This window comes from Coffea eugenioides, chromosome 4 (assembly GCF_003713205.1).
Source record: "Coffea eugenioides isolate CCC68of chromosome 4, Ceug_1.0, whole genome shotgun sequence".
NCBI lineage: Eukaryota > Viridiplantae > Streptophyta > Magnoliopsida > Gentianales > Rubiaceae > Coffea > Coffea eugenioides.
The window spans coordinates 5,030,551-5,042,575 of record NC_040038.1 but is presented as its reverse complement, the minus strand read 5'-3'; the positions used below and the strand labels follow the sequence as shown (position 1 = coordinate 5,042,575).

The 12,025-nt window shown below is 35.9% G+C and overlaps 1 protein-coding gene across 1 annotated transcript; it reads right to left on the bottom strand.

Annotated features, from left to right (window-relative positions):
- Nucleotides 1-6,933: 6,933 nt before the first annotated feature.
- On the bottom strand, nucleotides 6,934-9,940 carry LOC113768485 (WUSCHEL-related homeobox 1). Its single transcript, XM_027312864.1, has 4 exons — nucleotides 9,240-9,940; nucleotides 8,822-9,151; nucleotides 8,456-8,532; nucleotides 6,934-7,754 (listed from the first exon to the last, which is right to left on the bottom strand). The coding sequence occupies exons 1-4, from the start codon at nucleotides 9,385-9,387 to the stop codon at nucleotides 7,224-7,226; spliced, it is 1,086 nt and encodes a 361-aa protein (XP_027168665.1). The 5' UTR covers nucleotides 9,388-9,940; the 3' UTR covers nucleotides 6,934-7,223.
- Nucleotides 9,941-12,025: the final 2,085 nt, after the last annotated feature.

Genomic DNA, 12,025 nt, shown 5'->3' with positions numbered 1-12,025 from the left:
TGCTTTGCTTCCTTTATTTTTCTCCCCATGTTTTCAATCTGGCGATTCAAACAATCTAGCAAACCACATTGGATACCCAGTACAAAATCAAAGGCTTGGTTTTAGTACCCAAAAAAGGGGCCCGGCTTGGTTTCTTAACAGTATATCAACAATTACCCCAAAGAAAAACACCTCAATTTCGATTATCAAAAAAAAAAAAAAAAATGGCAACCATCAAATGGGCCAATTTCGATCAACGATGACTTTTTGTTTTGAGTAGATGACTGATGAGTTGTTTCCCCTTTAGCACAGTAAAAACATGATCATAAAGGAGACAATATTATTGGCAGCCGCAGCTTGAAAATATAGTAAGCAATGTATGACTCCTAAAAGGCAAGACAACAAAAGCTCAGTGGGCAATAGATTCCCTGCTGCATATGTTGAATGATTGAAGCCAATTTCAGGAGACAATTCACGTTGGGATGAATGTTCGCAAAATTTCAAGTATCGAGGCTTTGTCAGGATTGTGATTTTCCTTCGAAAACTCTCCAAAATCTTTTCTTGTCCTGACTAATTCAATCTTTCACGGCAATGCTCCCGTGACCAACTGGCCATATAGCTGGGCTGGAGAACCCAATGAGCCCACTTGATTGACTCCGTTCGCTGTTGGCGGAAGCCAATGTCAGCAAGGGACAACATTAATTGCCAAGTTGATTCGGGTCCAAAAGGATAAATGTACCTGGGCTTTTTGGGCTACTCACTTTTTCTGGTTCAAAAGTCCATTGTTCCTCTTCTTGTTTTGTACTTCTTATGGTTCAGAGGGGTTTGGGTTTCACATTTTACGCATATAACATATAGCACACTATGTGAAACACGTTAAATTAGGTTTCTTGGGCCTTAACCTCTCACAGCTCGGCGGGAACGACTTGTCAAATTTCCTTACCAACACTCAAATTTGGTATGGAGAACATGAAAATTTTACGTTGCGCTTGGATTGTGGAGTTTTTCACAAACTTGTTTTTGTTTTCGGACTTTGGAGTGTATGGTACCACACTTTAAAAACATCCTCAAAGCTAGTTTTCAGAACCGGATCGGGTATCGACTCGGTCAAGCTCAGGGTCAGGGGTCAATGGATTCAACCAGGTTCGATAGGGGTCGAACCGGATGACGTCATAAATAAAAATTATTTAAAAATTAAAATATTATATGTAAAATACCTAATAACATGTAAATATTAATAAATGTATATTCATATATATTTGATATTTTAAATATATTTAACAAGAAAATACAAAGAAATTAGAACAATCAAGTAACAATTTATATTATTTAATGAGCATTACCAACTTTAGAATTAAAATTATGGACTTAATTGAAAATAATACCAAACTATAAGAAAATATTGATAAAGTATGAAATATTTGAGGTATATTAATAATTTTTAACAATCTAGGGGTCAAAACATAATATTGAAAAAGTTTGAGTTTTTTTTTAAATGCTGTTTGAACCGAAAAAATTCGGTTTTTCCGGTCAAACCCGATTTTTGACCGGGTTTTTACTTACCCGATTTTTAAGCATGACTTGGACCGGACACTTGGTCGGTTCCCGGTTCGACCGGCCGGTCCGATCCGAGTTTTAAAACACATCCTCAAAGTTACTCCTCATAGACACAATCTCAAGTACATCTAAGAAAAATCTACTATTTTTTCTTCTTCCACCTGCCCAATATCATCATTCGCTACCGTCATCCTCTCCTCTCCTCCCTCATTTCCTCTCATTTTCTCACAGCCCCTTTCTCCTCTTTCTCGATTTCATCATGGGGTTAGGCCATGATTAGGTAGCCACTTGTGACCGGATCAAAAAAAGTAGGAAGGGGGAAGAGAAAAGAGGAGAGAAGAGGTGAGGAATGGAAGTGAGGAGAGGTGAGGAAGGAAGAGAAAAAGGAGGGAAGCGGAATAGAGATGAGGAAAAGGGGGAGAGGTGGCAACAGTGTAGAAAGGAGGAGGGGATGGGTGGTGAATGGTAGAAAATTTTTTTTAATATATATTTTAAAAAATACTTCAATGAAATTTTAAAATTTAATACCTCAAAATATAGGATTCTAAAAACATCTAATCCAAATGGATCATCTACATTAGAAAGTTTTAATATATACTGTTACAGTAAATTTTTTTTTTTTAAATTTCCCCCTAAAAATCTAATCCATATGGAGCCAAATGATTTTTAGTGACAAAAATATGACTAGAAAGTGCAATTTCCTATAAAACACCCTCAAATAGAGTTGTAGCAATAGTCCACATGCTAATGAGATCGATAGTTTATATATAAATAAATATATATATATATTCTGAACGGTGGTTACTTGTTAACATATTTGAATTACATTTAATTTATTATATTATTATACACTCACATTGATTATAGTTCCTACATTCAAACAACTTTTTCAAATTAATTATGTTTTTATAATAAAATTAACATCCGAGGTCTTTCTTAACAGTGCCTACTCAACAATGCTTAGTCGAATCTTTTTTTTTTAAAGCTCTAATCTAAACCTTTAACACAAACTTTTAATTCTTATATTTGATGTGTATTCATCGATTTTCTCAAAAACTAAGGGTACATTTGGATTTCTACGTGTGAAAATGAATGCCTGCATCATATGTGAGCTACGAACAGTAAAAACTAGTAATTGATTTTTTTTTTTGAAAAGGTACTTTTGGAACATGTTGTCAAAGGTTGAAACTATTAATCGTCGCTGTCCCTCAGCATGCGCACTATTTTTATTTCACCATGCACCTAGTACAAGTAATGTCTAACAAATTCAACCATAGATACCTTATTCACCTTTAAAATTGTATGCTTCCAAATTTAAAATAAAATTTCTGCCTGAACCCTAATACCAAAATGCTTACCGGTATGTGTGTGAGATTAAGTAAATAAATGTATGGCAAGCTGGATGGATGGACCAAAAGTAATGAATGATATTAAGGGTAGGGGAAGAAAATGAATATAACCGGAAGTTAATGGATCCAAAAGATAGTTAATCGTTGGACAAATTGCAACAAAATTGATGGAAAATCTATACACATAGAATCGCCACTATTTAGATAACATGTCAATGGATTTCTGCAATTTTTATATCAATAAACTGCTGTAACAATTTGTAGTGCATCAAGTCAATTAGTAGAGTCATAGAGATATAAAGATATATTATCATTTTATAATCATCCTGAAGAAAATGTAATACGTGAAAATTACTTCTATTGATCAATTTATTATAGTACAATGTAACTTGCACAACCCCTTTGCCAACACCAAAAATAAAAAAATAAAAAAAAAATTGGTAGGTACAATAGGAGTGTATTTCTATGAATAACAGAGTTGTCACGTCCAAGCCTTCAATTTGTCTTGCATGAGCTAAGATAGTTAAGACCTGTATAAGGCCCTGCTATTTGTCTTGTCTGTCCCACAACGGTGTAAAAAAAAAATGATAAACCGCATCTTCTGCCAAGAACCAACAATTCATTTAAAGCTTCAGGAATGGTACGTCTCAGAATGGTGGCCTAGTGGTACGTACTTGATTCATTCCCTAATGTAGAGTTTTATAGATTTGGACATATACTAACCCTAAAAGACCGAAATAAAAGTTAAAGTTTAGGAAAAAAGGGAATGTTTTATCATTTTGCGTTGCCTCAAATTTTGAATAAATTAAAATAGTATGGTGGACTGAAATGATAACGAACCTACATTTAATGCCCTCAATAAATGGCAAATTAGGTTTGTTGGTGTATTTATGCTCTCACGAATGATGATAATCACTTTCAGAATGACCTTAAACCTCAATCTCAACACAAGCACGATGGTAGTCTTTCCATGTTTATGATCATAATCACCTTCAGAATGACCATAAACCTCAACCTCAACGTACAGGTTAGTACAATGCTAGCATACTTGACAGTGGCTGAGGAATCCTTGAGTTGCATATGGCATTCTTGGTCTTGATATAATATAATAGTAGTAAATGATTTAGTTAACAGAGGAGGAGGAGGGAGAACTGAGGAGAGTGTGGAGGGCCGGAGCTAAAATGATGACCTCATGATAAACGGGATGGAAGATTGTAGATCAGGTCACATGATGGCTTTTAACTACAGAGGAGGGGGGATCTGAACTTGTTGCCTGGTTATTATGTATGTTTTGCTGTCCAGGTATTGTCATTTTCCAAGAGCAGGAGGGGGCACTGTGGCCTAGCTCAATAAATTCAATCTGTCAATTACCATTGCACCATCACTTCCCTGTTCAAATTCCCTTTTGATTTTTCCTCTCATTCTTTCCGTATACTTTGCCTTTTCTCATTCTCACCTGTTCCCATCTCCATTTTGTCTTTGCTACTGTGCCCTTCTGTCTCATTCTACTGTTCTTCTCACCTCATTAGATGCACCAGTCTCAGATATCTCAGTCTCATAAAGCCCAACCCTCTCCATATTTAAGTCCTTACAAACCATTCTGTTTTAAACATTCTGCTGCTATAGATTTAGCTTATATATACGAGCACTTAGATAATTACAGCTGATAGTGTAAATTTTCATTCTTATCGAGGAGAGTAAATATTACGTCCTTAAAGTTGTTAAGACATAATAAAAAATCTTGATGTACTGCTTCAGCGCTTTTCAAACAAATTAGTGACGTAATAATATTTTAACTAATACCAAGTTACCTCCTAGGTTATTTGTGCAAAACTGCAAGAACAATGGGGAACCAAAAAATAATTGGAAAATGGGATGTGTACTGGATTGACCTTTATTTAACTCTTGAAGCAGAAGAAATGACTGGAAATGAGAGTATCTACTTGTATGAATTAAATGAAAATAAGAGGGATCAATTTACTTCATTTTTTTTACCTGTAAAGTACTACTATATATTTCACCAATTTTGTCCGTTGTGTTACATAATCACAAAAAATCTAAACCCATTCCAACCCCCGGTACCTCTTTTGTAAACTTTAGTATCAAAGATCTAAAAATCTTGATGCAAACTATTAGTAATCCCACGCGTCAACAATGAAATAAGGGTCATGACTGGTGGCAAAAAGAATTGAGGTTTGAAGAAAAAGCATAATCCCTCATTTCAAGGTGCTAGTTTAGTTAGGAGTGGCAAAAGGTACAAAGGAAAAATATGCAGGAGAATCTCATGCATCCAGCATCGATCCTCTTTCAGTCTCACCCTTCTCCTATCTTTTTCCAGTTTCATCTTTCATTTTGAGCCATTCGTCCTTCTGGGCTCGTGTCGAAGCTTATGAAGAAACAAGGATGACATGAGATTTAGAGAGAGAAAAAGAGAGGAAAAAGGACAATCATGTTGTTGAAATGGACTCCTACTGATGTAAAGGCATGGATTGCTCCCCGAAAGGCAACTTATTTTTGCCAGAATTTTAACCTGTCCTTCTTTTTTATGGTTTAGTTTCACTAAGGATTTCAAATCCCATTTCTTTTCTTTTCTCTTTTTCCATAGGTAATTAAGCTTGAAAGGAAAGGGCAACAAAAGAGAAGGAAAGAAGATTTTTGCTTGATATGGCATTTACATATCAAGTTTAGGTCCATACATTGATGCCCTTTTCCACTCTTCTTGCATGAATTTCCATGTGGGAGGGTGAGGGCAGTATAGATGATGTATCATTACATGAATTTAACACAAATTGTTTACACATACTACTTCAAAGCACATCGTTTTGCAGTTTTGAGGTGGTAATGGTGACAATGATTAAAGAATGTCATTTGCTAATTTTGTTGATGTAATTAAGTAACATTCAAAGAAGCCTAATCAAACTTTGAATATGGAAAATATGACATCAATTTGAAGAAATGGCTGATTTGCTTTCGCCAAGCGAGATTATCCAATCAAGTATGTATAAAAAACATCTACATATCATTTTATCAAGAAATGCCAACAAAACAACAAGGGCTAAAGACACAATTAGGAAACTTCAATTTATACAGCAAATTATTTGCAAGCAAAATTGCGTTAAATAATTCATCCAGCCACCTTGTAAATTTTTTTTAAAAAAAATTTGTGGAACTATTCTTTTTAACTGATGATTTGGGAGCTGCGTCCATATGATTGGGTCCCTTTTCAAGTAGACAAGGTCGTTCTTTGGAAGAAGATGTGAAAAAGTAGATACGGTCGTACATGGTAGACCATTGACAGGAAATACATAATTAAAATATAGAATATCTTTGTCATCTAGCTTGTTGCCTTTCTTCTTTCAAGTCCAGATGAATCTGATCTTATTCGTCCGTTATCTTCATCAAAGTTCTACAAGATTTTCATGTGAAAACCAGAAATCTTTCCTTTTTGTTTTTGGTGGTACAAAACTCAAGAAAATAGATCCAATAGAAATGAGTTTTTTAAGCAACAGCACAACCAAGAGTGGAAGATACCTTAGAAATGATTCTCATTTCAAAAAAAATTGAGTCTTCAACTGTTCAGCATCATGAATATGATTGTTCTACATCGTAATAAAATATTACCTATCCCATCCCTTTCGTTTCTCCGATGAGATGACAATTAATCGTACACAAAAAGATAACCAAAAACAAAAAAAAAAAAACGAAAGAAAAGAGTGCTTGAATATTCTGTGTTCCGTGTATTTATGAACGGAATGTTGAAAAATCATTTTATATTCCACAAATGTAACTGCAAAGCAGAAATTCCCTCTATTCAAAATTCTGAGTCACTTCAACATCCTATTTCAGATCACGGATTTCAACGGAAGAAACCTTGATCAGAGTTTTAATATGTTCTCAGTCCTTCCCATCGGGAGGCTCATTTCTTCCCCCCTCTCACCCTAAATGTGTGTGTTGAATATCAAGCAAAAGAATAGTTGACACTTTCAAATTCCAATAAAACAAAGCCTATGACCCTATGATGTGTAGGCAGCTCTGATGATTGCCAGAATTGAGCTTTTCATTGATATCAACCAACATGGTCCGAATGCATTTTAAGGCAAACTCCCATCAAATCACCATTCTACAATTGTGCATTGTGCACCCTTCAAGAAATGTTACATCAAGAAACAACGAGGCTTTGGCTAGCAAGTTAATAGTTTTTCATGCGGAAGGATATAAACTAAAGCTACTCAAATGCTGATGAACCGACAATTTTACATGAAATATCTAGCCAATCAAAAGCAGTAAATATCAATCAGTCCCTTAATTTGCTTTCTGAAATATTGCATGGGGTGTCTTTTAGTTCTTCAATGGAAGGAACTCGAAAAACTTGTAAGGAGTACTTGTGAAAGAATTCATTTCTGCAGCTGATTCGTCCGATTGCTTCTCAGCAACTTCTTGATCATAGCCATCATCGTTACTTCGCAGAGGAAAAAGTTGGAGGGTTTGAGATTGGCCATCATGGCCATTTGCCTCGCGGACAACTATATTAGAGCTGGCACTGACCAAATGGGTCTCAAAATTTTCTGTATAGGGAGTAATGAAGATGTTAAGATCCTCACGAGTCTTCATTATGTGCTTTGGGTCCATATTTCTTAAAGAAGTTGGTGGAATAGTTGCAGCACAAGGAGTGCGGTTTATGAGGTTGTTGTTGGTGGGAGGTGATGAAGATGAAGAACAACAAGAGAATTGCATCACTTGCCACGTGGCATTTCTTTCGTCAAGGCTTTTTCTTTGCTGTAATTCTGCCTCCTCGAACTGTACCCATCCATCTGCTGCTCTACGTTCTGGAATTGCTGCTTTTGCTGTCCTTTGTATTGAAACAGTTTTCTGAGAATCAAAGACATGCATAGTACATATTTTAGCCACTGTCCTTAAAAGGCTGAAAAGAGGGCTTGACCCTAACAACTCTCACAAGAGCTCTAATACTACATTTGTTACTACTAATATATACATTAGGTCCTAAAATACCCCACCAAGAAAAGAAAGGAGGTCAAAGAGAAAAAGAAAAAAAGTGCTCAAAATCATGAAATGGCCAAAAAAAATTTGGCTTGTGTGAAATCTACTTAATCATAAGGGGAGTTGGTTGATTTGATAAAGAATTTTGCTAGATACCGTGTATTAAATGCGTTTATTAGGGTGTGCCCAAAAATCAAGTGTCTTCATCAAGGCATGAATGAGCACAAAACCCAAAAACCCTAGCTATGTTTGATAACAGGAGCAGCAGACCCGACAGAAAGGAGGGAATGCAGCTTTTAAACAAACCCTTATCATTTCCCAATAAACAAATCTTTTGTTCAACCCACATCTCTTCCTACTTTTTCTTCAAAAAAAAGAAAACTTATAGTGCTCCTACTAATGGAATCATTGCTTGGCCATGTAATCATATCCTTGTTATTGACAAATTAGTTGACTCTAATTACTTTTTGGAGCTGAGATTTTCAAGTTAAAAAAGATCATTCCCCATGCACTCTGAGGAGGTGAAAGAAAGACAGCAAAGACAAAGAAAAGTAGCTAGTAGAATATTAGACCTCTGCAAGAGTACTGCAGTTCGTAGAGGATGCCCAGTTCTTGGTCCGTTCAACTTCTATACCTGTCCCATTTGCCCCTGCGTGGAATGTAGACAGAAAGAAAAACAAAAAAGAGTACCACTTTACTTCTCATGCAACAATATTCACAATAGAGTAAAAAAGAAAAGCCTCAATAGTCACTACAATTTAAAAACTCCTGTTGTACAACTTTTCTTTTTCACCAACAATAACAAACAAAGATTGAACCAAAATGAAAACTTGTCTCTTGTTAGTACACTAATTTTCTTGCATGAGCTGTTTCGTATGTGACATTTCATCAATAGTAAGACAAGAGAATGACCTGTAAATTCTTGCTACTATGCTTACCAGCTGATTCTTTTCTTTCTGTGTTCTCAACATTACCATCATTATTGTTGTGGTCTTGCTCATCAGAGGTAGATTCAAGTTGACGACGGCGTTTTTGTCTCTCTCTTGCCTTGTGATTTTGAAACCAATAGAACACGTTCTTCCCTTCAATTTTCCCGTATCTACGAAGCTGTGCTGTGATGTGTTGAATTTCCTCAGCTGAAGGCGTTCGAGTTCCCCTTCGATATAGTTCCTCTAGGGTTTGTAACTGTTCCGGGGTGGGATTCCATCTTGAGCTCACCACAACTTGTTGTGGGCCGAAGTCTCTCTTACTTTGTTCAGTCAAACCAGCTTAAAAATGAACCAAAAGAAGAAAAGATCATATGTTTGAACTTCCAATGATTCCTAGAGGAGTAAAAAAGGAGTAGTAAATCCATACCAAGATGGTGATTGAAAGAAAGAAGATCAGTGCCGTGGATACGGCCTAAACATGAAGGGTTTATGACTGCAGCTGGCCTTGGCACGATGCTCCGGAGTTTCCTGCCGCTGAAGGAATCTCCCCCATCATTATATCCCATCATCCACATTGTTTTTCGCGGCAGAAATAACAAGGGGAAAAAAAAAGATCTTTATCTTCCTCCCTTTCTCTGTATGTAAAAGGAGTTTTGTTTATCGCAATAAATCTGTCACTCTAGTTAGTTTTTTTTTCCCAGCTATTGGTTTTGATGGTAGCGATCTAGCTGATGTTAATGGTAGTATGAAAGGTTGATTAATTAGAGTAGGGAAAGGGGTTCATGCGACAAAGATGTTGATGGTTGTGATGAAGGAGAAGGAGGATGTAGGTATGAACTATCAAGAATTCAAGATATAGGGCATATAACATGGGGTTTTGATGAGGAGTAGGAGGGATAGAGATAGAACAAGAGGGACAGAAAGAGAAAGACAGACAGAGTGAAGGAATGGTGTTGGTTTAAATTGAAACAAAGTGAGAAAGACATGAGCCAGTTGACTGGGCTACAATAACATCTCAAGGTATTCTTAACTAACAAAATGCAAATTAAAGAAATGTGAGAAAGATGGAAAGAAAGAGAAAGCAGATGGAGTGGGGGGAAAATGAAATCAAGAAAGCAAAGGAAAGGGAGAAAGAAAAAGGGAGGGCAGCAGAACTCAGAAGAGAAGAGTGAATTGGAGAGACAGAGAGAGATAGATGAGCGTGGAATTCTGGGAGTTATCGGTAGACGTGAAGTAAAAACGACGTGACGATCATGAGGGTTATCATAAGCCTCATCACCTCTTACAACCTCATTTATTGTTCTTCTCCTGTCTCGTGCCTTTCACACTTATTCTTAATCCGAACTGCCCCTCTCCTTTCTCTGCCTCCTACCCTTTTCTTTGCCCAGCTTAATAGTTGATATCCCCCTCCCATCCCCTCTCCCCCCCAAAATCCCTTCGTTCTTCTTTGTGATTCTTTAGCCTCTTTTAATTTATTCTTTTCCCTTTTGGTTTTCGACAATTCTCTCTTCTTCTCATTCTCTTTTCTAATTAACATAAATTCGACCTTTGGAAATGATGCATGTCTCTCTAACTGAAAATTTCTTATACTGCTTATTAATTTGGATTAATTTCAAGCCTCCACAATTTGTTTCCTAAGGTTTTTTGACTAGCAACTTTTAGCTAAAGAGGTGTACATATCAAGAATAAGTTGTTTAAGTTAAATGATGAAGTAGAGGGCTAAACTTTTAACCAGAAAAATCTTCTCCACAGTAATTCGTCAACCTACATGCATGCTAAAAGATCATGTACTTCAACATGTAAAAGTTCATGAGATTTTTTTTTTAAAAGCTCAAACATAACATATGCTAGCATGCATAACCTTGTTTGTCCAGTAAAATACATGCCATAATAGTTTGTACATTGTTTCGTGCCCAAATAATTTTTGTCCTTTGTGTTCATACATGAAGCAGCAAGGAGATAACACCTTTACGTGCTATCACAATTACTGTGCCCGCTTTTGGAATCTTCTCTGCTTTCCGATTTCACCTTTGTGGGGAGGGGATACCTGTGGATGTCCAATGTCTATATTTTCCATGGTCGTCTAGTGATGGAGTCCACTTACCTCCAAAGATTTTGCTTCTGCATGGCCATAATGATGGAATGATATGAACGTGCGTGTGAGTGTTGTATCTATGTATATGTATACTGCAATATAGCATTTGCGTCTTGACTTTAGTGCAAATTTTAACGCAACTTTGTCCTGCTCAATACTGTTAATTTCACTGTTTGTTGTATTTGCATGCATATATATATGCTATTGTTTGATAATAAATGTGGTTTTTTGCAGACTTAAAGTTTGAACTTTTGGGTAGAATCTGATTAATGCATGCATCTCTGCACAAGTCTTAACTTTTCTTTTACTCCTTATTATATCTCGATCCAGCCACTTCTGCCATGTTGAAATAAATAGCAATAGCTGTTAGCATATCGTAAGAAGGGTACCCAAAAAAAAAAAATTGAATTTAACCGTATATTCTATGCCTGATGATTGGCAGTAAAAAAAACTAAGTTATTTTACTGGTTAAGAGTTTTTGGAAGTCAAATCAGATTCTCGGTGCCACTCCTTCATCAGATGTTAAGTATCTAGTTAATTTAATTTAAAATCAGACATCACATAATAATTTGAATTAACTGAACAATTTGTATAATTTTAGAAGTGAGACTGAGTTGCTACTGAAAAAGTAATACCGAGAATCTCAATTGCTTTGGAAGTAGGTCAAGTCCTTGGTCTCAAGGCACTGTATGTTGTTTTGTTTGAGCTTATCCGAGATGAATGCAATCTCTTGGGCAACAAAACTTGTACTTTGACATGTTCCCTTAAAATTTCCAATTCCATATCCGCTTCGTGTTGTTTAACAATTTACTTGGTGGTCTTAAAAACGAATGCTTGCAGTAAAATGCAATTAAAGATCTTCTTGTACTTCAATCCAATCCTGTATGTCAATGTTATGTTCAATTTTCTAGTCTCTAACGTATGAGGAATGAGTTTTGAACATTTCAACAGTAGCGATGTAACTATGTCTAACATTCTCGTGCATTTTGGATAAATGTTTGTACATATAAGAGATGTATGAATACTTGTCTAATTAAGATGTATAGAAATTTCCATTTGTTGCTGTTCACTTATAAATTTTGTTTATACATTGTTCAAAATCTATGACGTTATTCAAG

Excerpts from the sequence above, each read along its gene's own strand:
- LOC113768485 (XM_027312864.1), bottom strand. The coding sequence starts at position 9,387 with ATGTGGATGATGGGATATAATGATGGGGGAGATTCCTTCAGCGGCAGG. Across the intron at positions 9,152-9,239 it reads TTCTTTCAATCACCATCTTG|CTGGTTTGACTGAACAAAGT; the intron begins GTATGGATTTAC and ends TTCATTTTTAAG. Across the intron at positions 7,755-8,455 it reads ACTGCAGTACTCTTGCAGAG|AAAACTGTTTCAATACAAAG; the intron begins GTCTAATATTCT and ends TTTGATTCTCAG.